Source organism: Synchiropus splendidus, chromosome 6 (assembly GCF_027744825.2).
Source record: "Synchiropus splendidus isolate RoL2022-P1 chromosome 6, RoL_Sspl_1.0, whole genome shotgun sequence".
Taxonomy (NCBI): Eukaryota; Metazoa; Chordata; class Actinopteri; order Syngnathiformes; family Callionymidae; genus Synchiropus; species Synchiropus splendidus.
In genome coordinates, this window is record NC_071339.1 from 1,272,892 (window position 1) to 1,290,842 (window position 17,951).

The following is a 17,951-nucleotide window of genomic DNA, read 5'->3' on the forward strand; positions in this document are numbered from 1 at the left end:
ACAGAAAACAAGCCATGGCTCCATTTAAAAATTATCCATGTTGTTAATAGCATTTGCTAACACTTTTTATTTGAACTTTGACGGGGAATAAACAGTGGGGTTAGGTTCACCTTAACCCTATCACGTAAACATTTACACACAATTAATGCAATCACAACAAAAGAGCTTCTCTGCGGGACACAATTATCTCTATCCACTTCCAATCTGGAGAAGCCAGCCCCCCACTATGTTGGCATCAGTCTGTGGATGTTGGAGACAGCCACGCTGTGTGCCACCCGGTCCACCTCTTCTCTTGCTAGGAAACAATTTCCTCAGAAGGCTGCCTGGGGTGCCAGCCGTGACATTTTCCTCTTGTGCCTTTGCTCCCCTCTTAGATGCTGCCACTGTACATTGCACTGGTCAAGAATACACACTACAGCATCCAGTGTCTAACAATGGTGAAATAAACAACTTTTTATATAAAAAAGAGAACCCACGCTTTGATATAAATGTATGCTGAGTTTTCAATGAGCTTTCAGTTTATTAAAAATGGCTAAACATTGCCATTGTTTGAATTTGATGGCTTGCCATTTATTCATCATCAGATTTCTATTGAATTAAATTCACAAAGCAAAAGAATCAAAAGCTCTGATTTCTTACACATACTGCAATTACTGTACAATTCTGATGGTGCATTCAAGGCAATCCATAAATCCTCTTCATATTTATAGACACTTTTTTATTAGATTCAGTACATCCCAAGTTGTCCTAAAAAGGGCAGTGTTGCTAGGTCAGATTCGCCTCTTCAAACCTCAGGTTCAAAGGTTTCCAGGTCATGACTGATTTGCATTGAAATCTAAGTGATTGTACTTACTCTTGATTTATCCTGTATCTTGAATGCTGTGTCATTATTCCAAAATACCCAATAAATATGGTCGTCCTAATCCGCTTGTCTAATGTCAATTGGTTCACTGTTGAAGCAAAACCAACGTACCTGCTGCCAACTATCATTTCCTCGAATATAAACCATTAAATTCCCAGTGATTAACTGCTGACCTTACCGCATGTACGACTGCTTCTCAGTGGAAATCCTCGTGCCACCCTGTCATGCAGTGGATTAGTGTGAGAAGATGAAAGAATGAGTGTATATCATATTGCTGTATGAAACTAGATAAATGGAGCGTCATGTCTGTTTGAGTGGGAGAATTGTTGACACCTGTCTCCATGCTGTTTATTTCAGCTGCTCGGATTGTGGTGTTTTAGACCTGAGCTGATCGGCAAACTCAAAAAAACAGCATTCTCAACCACAAGAGATTAGATTAGGTTTAATCTGGATGGTTTATTTTTCTTGACTGGTTTAGTATGCACTTTACTAATTACAATTAGATCAGAACAATGGCTGCAGTCTGATTACTTCTCGTATGTTTAAGCTGAGCCCATAATTGCTTTCGATTGCCAAGTGACTGGAGTCTTATTCAACTGGTCTTGTAGAGCGGTGATTCTTAACCACGGGGCTGGGGCACCTCCCAGAGGGCCGCTAGTTGTTTTCTTGTTTCCCACCTCTGGGCCGTGAGACGCTCTGTTATAATACATCAACCTCGTATGGTGGCAGTAGTGTGTCTGTGAATTGACTTGACAGCTGCAAATCTGTGATAGTTACCAACTATAGAGAAGTCTTTGAAAAGAAAAAATAATAAAGAAAGCAACTGTTGAAGCAGTTTTGAAATGGCAACTTTTATTTACACTTAATTTATATATACTTTGGAGTTTAAGTAAAATGTATTATTTTTATTTTATGATATTAACACATGGTTTTATTATATTTATTTTATTCAGTATTCTATTCGGTTTTTCCAATTTTCAGTTTGCATCAAGTGTGTTTTTTTTATTTTCTGTAAATTTGATGAATATAACTCGCACCTGCTTCTGCTGCTGGTTGGACTTTTCCATAACAAACATCTTTGCGCTGATCACATGGTTTCATGTCCTTTCACAAGGTATTGTTTTGTTTGCGTTTAAGTAGATTAAATATGATTATTGTTCACATATGAAATCAAGAGTAATGAATCAGTTCTATTCCTTGAATGGGCCACGTGACCATTTGTTCAGGGAAAGGTGGGACCTGAGATCAGAAAGGTTAAGGACTGCTGTTGTAGAGTAACAGGTCGTTGTCCTCAATATTCTTGCTCAATGATTTATGATCATCTAACTTTAGCTTTGACATGTCAATTGATGAGTCAAAACAGGAGTCAGGTTCTCGTTTCACTGACAGTCTCTGCTCTGGGTGATTTTGTCTGTCTCCTGCGGCCTGTTTGTCTTGCCTGTTTTGTGTTTTGCTGGGTGTAAACAAAGTTCATGGCACAATCGCGCCTGGTCAGTGTAAAGTTGTCTGGTCTGTAGGAGAGACAACACGTCATTCTCCAGTCAGTCGTAATGAAGCAGAGTTGATACAGGTGCGGGAAGTTGAGTGTGTGCTATGTCTTTGTCATAAACTGTGGCGCTTCTGTGCACCTCCTCCCTGGTGTGTGTTTGGGTGGTCTGTCCTTGCTCCAGGTCTCCATGGAGACGCTGGCACATGATTGGAGGTCCTTTCTGCTTGACATATCAATCCATAAACACCAGTTCCATTTTTATTCAGAGTGTGGGCCTTCTGTAGGCTTGCCTCTGATGACGAAGGCATTGCGGCTCCAATATAGTCAGTTCTGAAACACATATGAGGACATTCACACACTTCACTGAAGTGTTTTGTCAATTTTAATGACTGTTACAATTGCAGTAATAAAAAAAAAATGCTAAAAACCTGGGCCAAATGACATCACCATACTCAAAACCTGGTTATGACTCAATCTTTTTTTCAATCTTTTTCTTTTTCTGGGGAGGAGAGGAGAGGTCTTAAGTTGAAGAAAGCAGATTGTTGCTGATATTTGTGTCTTATTTTATTAAAAGTAGTTTATTTATGGGGCCCCCAGTATCATTTCAAAAGCTCTTGGAATGAATAGAATACATATAAAACAGAGTAACAGACTGAAATAGGGTGTAACGGTACACAAAGAATTGGTATAGCGTTTTTACAGCTTTGGCTTGCAAACAGTTCTATTTATTGAAACAAAGTCAAAACAATAAAAATGCGTGCACTTGCATTTATTAAAGGAATGATTGTTGATGAAAATATGCCAAATCAAACCCCCATATTTTGGCCATCAATTCCGGTAAAGTTAGTCTCTTTATTAATGCGTGTGTTACTGCATTTAACATATCAACACTTTTGTCTTGGAGATTTTTATTGATTAATTTATTTCAGCAACACATTAGAACTAACAAAAGAGGCATTGTAACCCTGCTGCCCTGGCTCACCTAAACATACTGATAAATCTATGATCCAGTTGAGGTATTTCTCATCCGAGTGAGACATCACAGGACATTTTTGCTTCACCACAGTAAGCAATCCAAATCATGATTTGAGATTTTGGACTCGTCAGAAGTGCTAGTGTGTTTGTAGAAAAAAAGTGGTTGAATGGTGGCAGCTACCCGGAGAACAAATCTAATCCATATGTGTGATTAGAGAGTGTTTCCTAGGAGGTAAAGAGCAAATCCTTTCCCTCCAAGACTGGATTTGCTTTAGCTATTTCCCCTTGTTCTAATTCCTCCCATTCAGGACACGAGCTGCACCTCTGGAGTGTCTGAGAGCCAGTGTGTTTGTGTGGGAGTGAGTGGGGAGGTGAGAGTTAAATATTAAAGTGATGGAGGGCAGGGAAGGCTCAGACGGAGAGGGAAGAGGAGGGGTGGCATGTGTGTGACGCTGCAGTGGAAGAAATTTGGAGGGAAAACACAGAGGGGTTTGGATAGAGGTAGGTTTGTTTGTGTTGGTGCATGATGTGGGAGGAAATGAATGACAATAGTTGTGATGTATGTGGAGCTGTATACGATTTCAGCGCTGTACGAAACTGCTTGGCTCATACTGCAGAGAATACACAGCAGAAAATGAACGAGTGGATGAAAGAATGAAGGATAAACATAGTAGCACATGGTATTGATTAGTTGTCTCTGACTCCTGGACTGCAGTGGCAAGGGTCATTACCCCCATGAACCCCCACTAGGATTTTGCTATTAAGACGTGAGGCTGTTGGTCCCTGAGATTAGAATAATTGGCGTAGTTACTCCAGAGACGGCAAAGTAGCAGTGTGTACGGGATAAGATAAAGCAGCATGGGTGTGAGATGGATAGTGAAGCTCAGCTGTTTCATTTCTCCTCAGTGCAGAGCTGCCATGTGCAAAGTACATTTTGCGCATTATATTTAGTCATTGAGTGTAGTTACACGAAGTCATACACTTTTTTAACTGGAGTGGATCAGCATTGTTTCCAAAAATAATTAGCTTATTCATTGAAATAAAACTGAGACCGTTCATTTGGTAGTGAATTTTTATTTTTCCCCCCTCTTATGGTTCACTTTTCTGAGTCTAGTTCCAGTTTTCGCTTCTTCTTTGATCTTTCTCTTTGTTCAAATGTTTTTTTTAAACTACAAAAACAAACTGCATTTGACTTAATGTGGCTCTCACATTTTAAATTAGGGTTAGAAGTTGTCTTTGTATTACCACGACAACATAGTAATTCAATGTTAGCTACACTGCTGCATTGAAACACACATGGGTGGCAATTCCCACTTTGAATATTGAAGATCATTGATAATAAATAGGTAGCGCACTGTTTACAATATAAGGAAGTCCTGAGAGTTGCATGCAAGTTAGGATCAAATTGGCAGCTAAGCGTGTGTGGGTGGGTTCCTGCTCCGTCCACCAGAGGACACTATGACTCAGCTTTCCTCTCACCATGTAAACTGGATGTGAGTGTCTGTTGCCAACTGGGCCAGACGTCTGCTGTCTGTTTTGTGCTTCTGCTGCTGTCAGAGGATGAACACAGAGCGGTGGGTGATTTATGACACACTGCAGAACATCACTTGATATTTGTGTAGTTGCAAGTGTAAACAATTTACGAACATACTTGAGCTCATACACACTGAGGCAGACAGTTTTATTCGCTGTCTTTGTCAGGGAGTTAAATGTTTGTCAGCCAGTTGGTTCCCATCATGACCTGGGATAGATCTAGATCAAGTTGAAGATGATAGTGACAGCATTAAATGTTTATTGTAGCCATATGATCTGCCTAAGGAAATGCTGGAAAAATCCCTGAAGGAAGTCAAGGTGACATTGTGGTCAGATCCAAGATCCAATCTGAGAGCTTAGCTCCCTGCTATACCTGTGACTTGACCTTATTCATGCCCCCTGTTAAACATCAGAAATTGGGAGCTGACTGACAAGCATGTCTCAATATGTGTTTACATCATAGACGCTGGTTCGGTGGGTGCATTGGAGCACAAGCACGCGCAAAGATTGCTGAGCACCAGTGGCGGAGCTTCAGGGGAGCTGTGACCTAACTGAGCAGTCACACACACACTTCTTAACTATGACTCTGCTTCAGTCCAGTCAGACTGAGTCATTGCTCCTAACGACTTCACATAACTAAGTTTTGTCAAGACTTGTCAAGGCACCTGAGTTTAAAACATTGAAGACAATGTTGTGCTACAAAGTGGTTTCTTAATTTCCTTCAGCTAAACCAGTCAAAAACAGAAATATCAGTCTTTCCCTCCCAAACACTCCCTGACAGCAGCCTCCGTCCCTTATCCAAAAACATTGCTCCTTCAGTCTGAATTCTCTGCATCCTATTTGACTGTTCATAAAAAAAAATCTCAGTCCTATTTATGTTAGTGATGAAATTATATCTAAAATTCCACTCATGCTTTCACATACCGACTTAAGAAAGCTGGAACAGTATACCAGAGGAGATCAGAACATGTACCCCCAGCTTTCATTTTTATAGACTAGCATTTATGTTGGAGAGACACTCAAGTATACGAGGTAGATGAGGCGTCATGAAACAGTACTGCAGGGTTGATGAAATATTGTCTGAGTTTTCAGAAACCACTAGATAGTGCTCTTGGTTTAGAAGTATTGTGAGGTTTCATTGAATGAGTTGTGAGCCTCTGAAAGTCAGGACACTGTTTCATTAAACCTCACCAACCCTTCAATACTGTGTCATGAAGCCTCAATTACCCATCACAAATAGCCTCTCTGTTATACTTGTTCATGCTTGTTCTTGTCTAAATCCTGATTTGTCTGTAAAGCACTTCTGTTCTGATAGTGCTATGATTTCTTTCCCTGATGAGACAACCATGACCATAGTGTTTAAACTTCAAAGTGCAAGCAAAGAGCAAGAAACAGTAACACTGCAGAAACTGGACACACTGTTTGTTGTGCAGATTCAGATGTTCTGATGTTGTATCAAGTACAGGCACTACACTCCTACAGAGTGTGAGTAGTTGGAAACTGTCTATGGCCGTGACTGGACAGTACCCACGTTTCCCGGTTGCTGCTCTGGTATCTGGATGTGCGTGTGCATTTCTGTCACGCAAATGAGGCTTCTAGCTGAGTGAATCAATAACTGCACTCCACGATGCAGCAGGTCCAATGAAATCTTTCAGCGTAGTGCAGCACCCCCTGTAGAGCTTTGAGCACCCACTGACCTAAACAACAATCGGCACCCCTGATGAGCGTCATGTACTTGTTCATCAAGTCTTTTTCAATTTCTTCTGTAGTCATCAAATGAACTCATTAAATCACGGGTGGCCAACCAGTCCGAGGCTAAGAGCACCATTGTTTGACTGTGTTGCTGAACAGAGCCACATGCTACAAACACATCAGGCTGTGAGGCTTCACCTGAGCAGCTGGTTACCTGACTCAGTATAGTGGTTAAAGCTCATCCCTGAGTGTCACCAGGTTGCTGGTTCACGTCCGGTGTACGTCTCTTGTGCATGTGTTTTTCAAATCCCTCCATTTTACCCTGATCATCCTGGAAATATTAAGTGGCGTAGATAGAAATGTGGCCGCCATTGATTTGACTTCTCTACATTTGGACGTGGCTCCTGCCACCAATAACGTGGCCCCGGTCTGTGTGTGTGAGCCACGCTGCACACGCTGAATTCTGGGGAAAGAGCCGCATGTGCCTTGCGAGCCGCAGGTCGACCAGACGTGCATTAAATGAAGGAAAGAGATGACAGAAGGTGCTCCATCAGCATCTTCTTTAAAGAGTATTAATGATCTTGTATTTTCCAGTGATGTCATAGCACTGCCTCTCAACTTGAATTCCAAAGGTCTTTCCTTGAAAGAGCTCATTATATAAGTAATTCATATCGATATTCGAGACATTTTGTCTAAGCAGGACCATTATATCAGGAGTTCGATGTCCCCTGTGTTTACTGCACACTGGTGAGCAACTGCTAATTAACTCTTATAAGATGTTGCTTCAGGTTTAAACTCTGCAGAGCGTGACTTAGATCCGGCTGCCTCATTAGAGTAGAGAAGCAGAGGCCTGTTCCCACAAATGCTTCTTATCTGACTCCTCCTTCTCCGGCCTATCACTGGGCTGATAGATAGCTGCCAGAGAGATGGATGGGAACCACATGATGCTGGAGATGCAATTGTGAAGAAATGCTAATGGCCTGCGAAGCAATGTGAAATATGCTCTTACTTAAAAGACATATATATATATATATATATATATATATATATATATATATATATATATATATATATATATATATATATATATATATATATATATATATATATATATGAGACAATTCTTTTCAGGCATTGATGCGAAGTTTTTTCGACAAAGTTTAACAATGCAGCTGTGTGCATTTTCAAAATGCCCCGGGATGATCTGCTGCTCTTCGCATGGCACAACACCACACCAACGGAAATGACATCTTAATTAGATATATATGCCATTGAGCTGCTATTAGAGCCATTCAAATTAAAGCATGATCAGCAGGCATGTATACAGCACACTGCCAAAATCAATACCTGCTGACCCGACTGTGGAGCAGACTTGTTCCTGTCTGTGCCTGCCAGATAAGTCAGTGGAGTTGAATTCATCCGGGGTCTCACTCCGTTTATGATGTCACGGATCTTGCTGGGAAATCATTACATCTAATCTGAAAAAAAAAAAAAAAATTATAACAAGTAAAATGATTTCTCATCTTGTCATTGGTGGATGATCAATATCAATGGACCTCGTCTGTTTTCATAAATCATATCTTAATGTTGTTAATAAATTGAAAGATCGAGTTGAATCCCTTTCATGAAAGTTCTTTGCAATAAGGATGATGCTGATTCTCACGTGGACACAAAATATAAATTGTAGTAAAGATTTTTTTCAATTCTTTAGTGTTTGTTAACGTGGGTTTGGAGACCACACGCTAGGCCTAGTTACAGCTTATCCTTGTTTACTGGTCCAGTTTTCTCACAATTCTCCCATGCCAACTCTCACCCTCATCACAGCTGCCAGTTTTCCTCTGTCTCTGACTGACTACCTTCATTTTAAGCGATAGCTGGCGCCGCCTCAGTATGAGAGTATGCTGCATCATCAACTAGGTAATGTGAATAATAGTATTAGGTCCAGTCACATTGGAACAATGTTGACAACATGATATGCTAATGTGGGAATCTTGCTGACCTCCAGCAAATTCTTCTAAATAATAACCTCAACATATGGTGTAAATGTGGGACCACAAGCCCATCAAGAATCATGGAGTATGTTTCTGGACATTTGTGATGATACGATGTTTGCACCAGGCTGGGATATCTGAAAAAACAAACAAAAAACAAACAAACAAACAAAAAAAACCCATCTGATTATTGATGGTTCTCGCTTGGTTGGTTTGCCTGTTCATTTGAAGACTCATGTGTTCAGTGGTCTTTGTGAGCAGCAAAGCTCGCTGGAGTCTTCTGGAAAACACGCTTTTACTTTCACTTTCTCACCACTTTGGCAAGGTAAGTGGTCAGGTGAAGCCTGTAGAAATAGTTTGGCACGTGACGTGAGCGTGATGGATGGGAGGGAGGAAAGTAGTCAAGGCAGCAGTATATTTAATTTAGTCAAACTGCTTCCAAGTAAATTACATCTGAAATTTCCTCTCCAAGGTCACAGAACAAAATTCAGCTGTGCTTCATCCTAGTAAAGAAAGCTCTGATTTTTATTCCGTTTTGACACACTGTTTTCCCTTTTCCCACCTTTGGTTGGAAAGCCGCAGCTGTGAGGTGACATCTACAGTAGATGTAATTCTGTTTAGATGGAGAGGAGGCTGAGGGAGATATGGAGCGTCATCAGCTTCAATCCGCTGAGTGTTGCACTTCTAGGCGGAAGGCTGAGAGTGTGTGTGTGCAACAGAAGAAGGGTGAGACAGAAGGGTAGAGAGAGGTATACAGGCATGTGGTGTGAAGGAGAGGGGCGAGGACAGCAACGTGGATCTCCCGCTTCATCACAGTCTGTCCAGCTTCGCATTGTCTCCCAGCTGTACTCTGTCTGGACGACCCGTCCCCTGCACTGCTGGTACATGAGGGAGGATGTTGAAGTTCCGTGTGGACAGAAGAGTCAGGTAGGTGGGAGCAGGGGCGGCTGATAGCAATCGCAAGTGTTGTACGGAGTGAAAGAGGAGGGGTGGGACGTTGACAGGGGGTTGTATACCCAGGAGTTGGAGGTCAGGGAGGACTGCAATGCAGTGCCAGGAACAATTCATCCTTGTGTTTGCATTTGTGTGTGTGTGTGTGCATGGGTATGTGTAAACACTTGATAATATGTGTCAAGTGAAAGAAGCAGTTTGGGCGTGTGTGTTTTTTTTCTTCATGTTTGTCTGGCACTGCCCTCTGAAGGCCATTGCTGTTAATGATCACATTTTGAAGTTTCATTATGGATGGGCAAATCTATCCTTGGCCAACTCAAAGGAAGGGAGCGTGAGGCATTCCAAGGCATGAGGGTGTGATTGACACACCTGCACATTATGCCATTATTTATTTGTAAAAAGGCCAGGCGACCACCAACAACAACAAAGTCCAAGACCAGCAAGGCGACTGTGAAGTCTGTATTGATCATGTAGCTCTTGCACAAAAGAGGAAAATGGAGGCAGAGTTGTAGGTGGTGGTGGTCGGTGAGGCTGTAAAATATATCACGACAAGTCATATGTGATCATGTCTTCTTCGTTTCTCATTACTGCTACGTATCGGATAGTAACAGCAACACTGCCCACCAAGGTTTCCTGTGGTACTGCTCTGTTTTGCTCATATCTGTAAGCTTTGTGGAAATGTGCAGAAATCCAGAGGAAATGAGGACTTGTTAAACTGGTCTGACCAGTAGTCACATTTGTTATTACCCAAAACAGCAAATCAGACTGCTCATCTTTTAAATGTTTTAAAAAAAAACAAACCCAATGTATCTTACTCTCTTTTGCTATTTTGTTCATGCAGTATCTATTTTGATTCATAGGTTAATGATTTTCTAACCGTTGCTATTTAATTTTTTTTTGTGCATCAAAACATGGCAGCAATGATGCAAAGTTTGAAAATCCTCCTTTCCCCAATTATGATGTTTGGTTTCAACCTCAGCAAGTTGTCCTTGCCACATCTACTGTCTATTAAACGCATGCAGTTTCTGCCTTGATATATCGTGGATGTTCTCACCATTTTCATGATCTTGCGTCTGAGAGTGGAGGAAACAAGTTCTATTCATGCTTGCTTGCAACTGTATTGTTGCTGACCTGCTTTTGCACTGTTTGGTCTGTTGACTCAAAATCCACTGCTGCATCTTATCTTGACATACTCTGTGTTTTTACGTAAATGCCCTTCAATCCACCTGAAAATAATCCCTTCTTTATTCCACTGATAAAAAAACAACACGACAAAACTGTTCCTGGCATCAGTCCAGCTGCTAAGCTTGTATCAAAGTCTGATCTGACTGGGAAATTATTTTATTGTATTTTTTGTGTGTCTGAGGCGCAGAAATGCTTTATTAACTATCCTACCTCACGTTGTCTGTGTCATCTGTGTTGTGAATCGCATTGTCGTATATTTTGATGTTGCTAAAAATATGTATTCCCACGCAGCTCATGTGCCTGACCATATTGTGCCATTAATGTGTAGTGTTTTGCTCTGTGTTAACCTACAAACCTACAAAGCCACAGCTGTTGTGGACTGTAAGAACTGTGATGCTGTACGTGGTTTCATATATATAATCTCACACTTGTCTTCCTGCTGTTATGGGCATTTAACTCGCCAGATGCAGTAAAAGGAGTAAAATTAAAAATGGAGTAAAAATGCCTTTTCATAAAGGAGCATTATGAGTTGGTTTGATGATGCCGTAATCTAAGATAAAGCTCAGACATTAAAACTGTGTTGTAATGAACGATGATCCTGATCTTTTTGAAAACTGAAATACGTCCACATTTGTGATGCTGGTTGTCTTTTGGGGACTTTCATCCGTTGCTTCCTCCTGTTCCCTCATCCTCATGAGCTGAGGGGGCGGGGCGGGCTTTGAGCAGAGATTTTCTCAGCGATGTTTAACTGACTCTAAGAGTTGAAAAGTCTGAAAAAAAGTAAAATAACACACTGTCCTGCGCTGTCACTATTGCACATCATGATGATAATGTTACAGATAACTGATTATCCTGCTGCCCTATTCTAAATGTCGAGAAACATGACTCCAATGTTGGTGCTCCCTCACCCGTCAGTCAGGTAGGACTCCGCCTTTTAATGTAGCACCTTAAGGAGGACAGCGGAGGATGTACTATGCCCTCTGCCATGGTGTTCCCTGTCGTCAAAATCAAACACATCGCCGCCCCCACCCCTGATCGAGACACCCACTGTGCTGGGAGGGAACCCTGATTATTATTCTGATGAATGTAGAACATGTAAACCAAATGCAGGATTCTTCATTTAAAATTTACAGTTGAGTTTGAATATGAAGTGGAGACAATCCTACCGTGTATTTGTCTTTGCCCTTTAATTTGAAGTTGATACCAGTTTGGTTCTAAAACAGCATATCTTTAGAGCATGTCTTTATTAAAGGGATATAAAATCTTCAAAAACAGTGTTTTTCACTGTCAAGCTCCTTTCATATGAATATATGTCAAAGCTTTGATTAAGTGATAAAAACATTGTATCAACTATAAAATTTGTTGTGAGCTCAAGTTCAATGACTGAAAAAATATTTCAGTGTAAACACCGACAAAATCTTCAAGGTGTTTTTGTGTGAGGGCGTGTGTGAGACTGAGGTTATACGGTCGATGTGTGAGGATGCCTCATATATACCTCGTACAGCAAGAGCCGGATGATGAATGTGTGGTCGCTCTCTAACGTATGCCTGCAACCGCATCTGAGTGTTCAAGTGAGGATGGATGACTAATGCGGACAGTGGCAGTGCTGCTGTGCAGTTATGTCATCACAGCTGTCACAAAGCATGTAGTAACTCAGTGTGAATAACATATTCTGCATGACGTCAACATGTGTCGGTGTGAACACCTTTCATTTTATTCATGTCGAAAATTGAAAGTCGATATTACTCAATACAACAAAAAATAAGACAATGTTTAAAATGTATTATCTTAACAAATGCAAAATAAAGATGTAATTGACCTTAAAGCTATTGTACTTTCCACATGGCTTCAACGGAATCCTTCAGGAACCTGCACACGTCTCTGTTTCAGACCTTCAGATCTTTTCAATTATTATGCCCTTTTTCTTGATGATGTTTTCTTGTTGTCCTTTCAGTCAGCATGACAAGAGCAAACCAGCTGGACCCGCAGTGAGCACCCTCCAGCTGGAAGAGTCTGCACAGACCCCTGCTTATCCCCAGTAAGTTAATAATAGTGCTGTACATTTCACTTATTCATGTCCTGAGAGGGGTCAGTGGCCGTGAAGGCAAATTCTTCAATTGAGGGTGAAACTTTACAGATAACAAGTGAACAGGAACTGAGCCATTTATGACTGCAGTCAGATGAAGATCCTTGTTTTCATCAACACCTAACCAAATTGCTGAAGGGAGAGCTGTAGAACAACTCTTAGACTGCAGTGTGCTGCAGTCTAAGAGCACTTGGTTCATTGTAAAAATCCCGAGGCTCACTACCAGTGGAATCTCAGCCAAAGCACAACTGCGCTTCGTCGAAAGTCCTGTAAAAAATGCCTTTTAATTTGTGAAATATTGTAACTACTGACTCTCGGCTTCTTTGGCATGCTATTTGCAGAAACAAGTTTCAGATAATGTATTTGTTTAAAAATGTCTCCTGAATGGTGGTGGGAAATATGGCAAAATATATGAGGATTTATTTATTTGAATCAACTGTTTACATTTTTATCACAATCTCTGGTGTTTTTGACACTAACTTGCAACTTTCTGGTTAGTGTTAATCCTCAAGGAAAACTAAAATCTAACTATTTAGGCCAATGAACAGATGAGAGCCAATATGTTCATGGAACTTGACTGTAGACATGGATGTTTGCTCTCTCTCACAGTCATTTTAAGTGAGAAAAACACTTAAGAGCTTATTGAAAGGGTCAGATGAAAATACAAATTTAAGACACGATTTAATTGTAGTTTGGGGAATTTACTCATAAATCTTTAACATTTTTCGCCTCAGCTTGCTTCATAAGAACAATAATTCTTTCTCTCTTCAAGTTGTGGGGCACATTTATTTGGTTCTGAGTTTAGGTTTTGGCCAAAACTCTCATGGTCTTCAAGTGTCGATAAAGTTTTGAAATGAGGCGTCAGGTTTGCCATTGGATTTGTCAGCTCTGCAGTGCAGACAGTCTTTGGCGTCCCGGCTCAGACAAGGATCACTCCGTCATTCTGTCATGACGGTGTGTGGTCACGTTAGAGGCACATCAGGTTTAAAAACAACTCAAAGGTTGCGCATTTGACTGGCTTCTTCGCTGTGAATGTGTGTGAGAAGAGGAGCACCAAGCACAATTATCCAATGTCTTAGATTATTTCTTAGATTATACCAACATGACTTAAGTGCAAATGTCCCATCATATACTCCTGAGCTCCATTGCTTTCGTATTGATATTTACACTAAGTGCAGCTTCTTTTAATAAAGCTGCAAAAATATGGAGTCTGCAGTAGGTGGGTTGCTGAGGAATCCTTTCCTGCAGCACCTTGCTTGAATACTGTTAAAAACATGGCCAAAAATGTAATTACAGTTGCGCTTATCTCACACAGAATATGATAAGAGAGTTACCAATCTTGGTCTTCACATTGGCAAACTGGTTCATACGAGGCAAGAAATCACATGAAAAGTTTCCCCTTCAAATTTTGAATTGTGTCATCATAGAGACAAGTAGCCAGCTGAAGGAAAACTAGGCTGGATGCAGACTCCTCTCTCTCTCTTCATGCAGCGAAGCCATGCGGGTCTTATGTAAGACTTGAGGATGCTATAAACATTCCATACTGCGTTATCATGCAGAGACACTTGCTGTCATTAGAACCATTCATTATTCACAAGAAGGCCAAAGACGTCCAAGCAGCTCGCTGTCCATCTACAGTAGATCGGAGTGGAAGAGTTATCTGTCCCCCGGTCAGCAGATCAATGGACCGCCGTCACCATGAGGCACACAAGATGTATTATTCTTTAAATCTGCCGCAGTGCTTTGGGCTGGTCTGGATTGATGTGAGCTGATACAGATGAAGCGGCGGAGAATGCAAGTAAGGTAGTTCTCCTGTGTAACAAGGTGTGAAATGCTGTTTTCTGATTCTGAACCTCAGATTGCTCCTTAACCTACTGACGCACGAGTGTTTCTCAGAGTTCAGATGAGGCTGTTTAATCCATTAAAACAGGACACACACCTGTCCAGATTGTGACGAACCAAGTCATGACTAATGTAACCCCCCCTTTCTCATGTGCAGGCACCTGGGTTTGGATATGAATGGTAAAGTGAACACTGCCGCTGAGAAGAATCCAAAGAGTCCCAACATGGTGTCGGATCTGTCCCCGGATGCTCAGCCGTACACCCGGGTGTGTACCGTGTTCCAGTGTACCATCTGTAGACTCAAACACCACAGTCTTTTAATGTGTCCATTTTCATAGGTTTCTAGAAGAGAGAGAATCAGTGAGCTAATACATGAGTCTATGTTTCTGTTTTCTCTGATTTGCAGACGACCCGCACTCCACGGAAGGCAGCCACATTTGGGAAGCGCTCCAATTCCATGCGCAGGAATCCCAAAGCCGAGGTCACCAAGGAAGGATGGCTCTATAAGCAGGTCTGTCTTTATCCTTCTTAATTTTGTTATTATTGTAACTGTGGTCACTGTATATGCTGAGTCAGCAAGATACTGTCCTCTGGTGATAATGCAGGAGGTATGAATGCTAGCATAAAACTGCCCCCTTGCGTCTCTGTCATTCAGTGTCCCACATTGCTTGTTGATCAAGTCTGGCGTCTTTCTGTTCGGAGGCAAGTCAAAATCAAATTTGAATGTTATTTGCCTTGCATAAGGTCAGCCTGACTCTCTGCAACTATTTTTGCTTGACCTCTTGAAACCACATGTGGTTTAATATTAAAGTAATGCAGTAGAAAGTCATGTTGGGTATCACAGATGCTGTATCGGCGTAATCACGTCTGACAGCGTGATGCCGTCTGATCCACTAAAGAATATGCTTTCAGCAAGAATTGCTTTCACTGCCAGTGTCTATTAGAGGCAGAGGAAACAGATTGACCAATGCACACTGAAGTGCAAATGCAGGGCAGTGAATTACATGTTAATTCATATCGCATCTCATTGTCTTTCAACAGTTTCGTCCATTACGGAATTAAAATCTGTCCGTGTTTGATAAGAGCGTCACATTGAAGTTCTGTACCTTGTGTTCCCTCAGGCCAGCAGTGGTGTGAAGCAGTGGAACAAGAGGTGGTTCGTCTTATCTGACCGATGTCTCTTCTACTACAAAGGTGTGTATGTGTGTCAGTACCTTACCCAAGAGTCGTTTATATGTTGTCAACTCAGATTAAACTCACCCACGGTAATCTGTGGTTTGCATGGTCCTCAGATGGCCATAAACAAGTGTTTCCTTTCTTCTCTAATCTTCCTTGATGGTCAATTTTCATGATCAACTGGATCGAAGGACGTCTGTTTGGATGGGTGATTAGTTTGACTGATGCTCTCTGGGTGAGATGGGATGCATGGATTAATGAAAACAACTTATTGTGCTGTGTGTGTTTGAGTCGGCGCGTGTGCACTAATCGGTACTAAGCACATTAATGGGTCATTGAACATTACCACTAGTGTAGCTTGCTGTAATTGTGTCCTCCTCCTGCGTTGAACCGAGAAGGAAAAACTAATTAGTTTGTAAAATGGAAAGTTCAAAATGGCTGTTTCTTATGTTTAAATAAATAACAAATCCGTTTTTTTTAAGTTTTCAAGAAAAACGATAAAAAAAACAAACACATTTTTACTTGCAAATAAATGCAGACCTGGGATTTGATGTGTTATCATTGGTAGAGTTGGCTGGAATTTCTGAGGTTTAGTTCCGGGTCAACTTCCCTGCGCTTCAATCTGCTTCTGTGATGGGCTACAGTAGCCTGCTAGCCACAGCTAATAACAAAAGATCATCTGTAATCCGGGATTTGACATCCAATAATCAGTTCAATGCAGCAAGGGAATGCAGCAAAACGGGCGCTTGACTAACCTGTCGGAATTCATCGTAAAGGCTGGGCTGGTGTCTGTGTCTGCCTGCTGCGCTGCCTTCACCATAGTATCAATAGCTTAGCAAGTTAGTACTCACACTCAGTTGTTCCGGTTTAAAGTCGAGTGCATAAAAATCGTATTTTACGTCATCCCACGAGGGCCTAGTTGGTGAGCGTCTCCTGTTACTGAGGGCTCAAGGCGGACGCTTTCGGAACAAGAGCACAGACAGGAGACCCTTTCTGTTGTTCTTGTACGTGCGACTCCTTTCCTCAGCCTCTCCTGACCGCAACCTTTTTAATAAAACCAAACTGGCCGCGCAGCATGACAATCGCTCCGCTCAGTGAATTGTTCCCTGCCTGCATTTTTAGTCATGTTTTTTCACATCAATTTCCTTGGTTAGTTGATGCAGAAACAGAAAGGTTGCAATCATTTTGACTCATTAACAGTGTGAACCCAACTGTTTTCATTGAAGGTCTGGTGCACCGATTATCCGATCCCTTCAGAATTAACGGCTCATCTTGTGCCAAAGGCTTCACTCTCTGTTGTCTCACGACTAAGTAGCAATGTCACTAAATAATCCTGGCCCTCGCTTCACAAAACATCCAATTAAAGGCCTGGCCAGTGACTTGATGTGTTGCCCTGGATGCTGGTGCATTTGGACACTCTCTCTTTATTCTGAACACGTTGGTTTTGTCCCCGACTTTCCTCTTCCTCGGCCCAGCCAGCTGTGAGAAACCAGGACAGCCGAAAGAGAAGGAGCGATGGGGGAAAGAATGTTTGACAGTGCAGTTCAGCATCGCCATTGCTATGCCAGTGAGGAACGAAGGCTGAAAAATGAACACACAAGATTCAGAGAAGCTTTTGATAAAAGGGATTACTTGATGGACCAAATGTGCTGAGGTCTGAGAGTCTTTGAAGCTCAGTCAGACTTAAATGGAGCATAGGGATAAATGAAGCTGCACTTGTTTTAAATGAACTTTTGCATATTAATCAGTCAAATCGTACACAAGTAGAACACATATTTTTACTTGTTTAAAATTTTATCGTTCATTGCCGTTTTCCTAGTGACCAACAGTGACTTTTATTTGACATGTTTAAAGCCAGAATCCTGTGGCTTACTCCGGGCTATACTTGGGGCAAATTCTGGGGCTGTTCTTTCTTTACTTTGATATCCGTTAAGTTGCTGAATCCCTGCCGACTCTTCTGTTTGGACGTTGCCATGGAGTGGTGATGTTTGGGTTCTCATGGTGGTTACTGTAGTGCTTTTTAGGGGTCGGCACAGTGAGAACACTCCTGTGTGGGACAGTGTTGTTGTTTGAGATTACATGCTACACTCCTGCACTAGATCCAAGCTTCTGCAGGGAGTATACAACTACTTGAATTAAAGACTAACTGACTGACTTGGGTTTTACCAC

The 17,951-nt window shown here is 41.5% G+C and overlaps 1 protein-coding gene across 10 annotated transcripts in view; it reads left to right on the forward strand.

The window, feature by feature from the left end:
- Nucleotides 1-7,230: 7,230 nt before the first annotated feature.
- plekha6 (pleckstrin homology domain containing, family A member 6) overlaps nucleotides 7,231-17,951 on the forward strand; it is a 54,864-nt gene continuing 44,143 nt past the window's right edge. Inside the window, exons 1-5 of one of the 10 annotated variants that reach the window (XM_053868352.1) lie at nucleotides 7,231-7,298; nucleotides 12,633-12,716; nucleotides 14,764-14,872; nucleotides 15,013-15,117; nucleotides 15,728-15,800. In XM_053868352.1, coding sequence (XP_053724327.1) covers nucleotides 7,273-7,298; nucleotides 12,633-12,716; nucleotides 14,764-14,872; nucleotides 15,013-15,117; nucleotides 15,728-15,800 — 397 coding nt within the window. In that variant the 5' untranslated portion in view covers nucleotides 7,231-7,272. Of the gene's footprint in view, nucleotides 7,299-7,722; nucleotides 9,470-12,632; nucleotides 12,717-14,763; nucleotides 14,873-15,012; nucleotides 15,118-15,727; nucleotides 15,801-17,951 lie in introns of those variants that run through there. The other 9 variants (XM_053868358.1, XR_008414860.1, XM_053868353.1 and 6 more) reach the window with 9 other exon arrangements.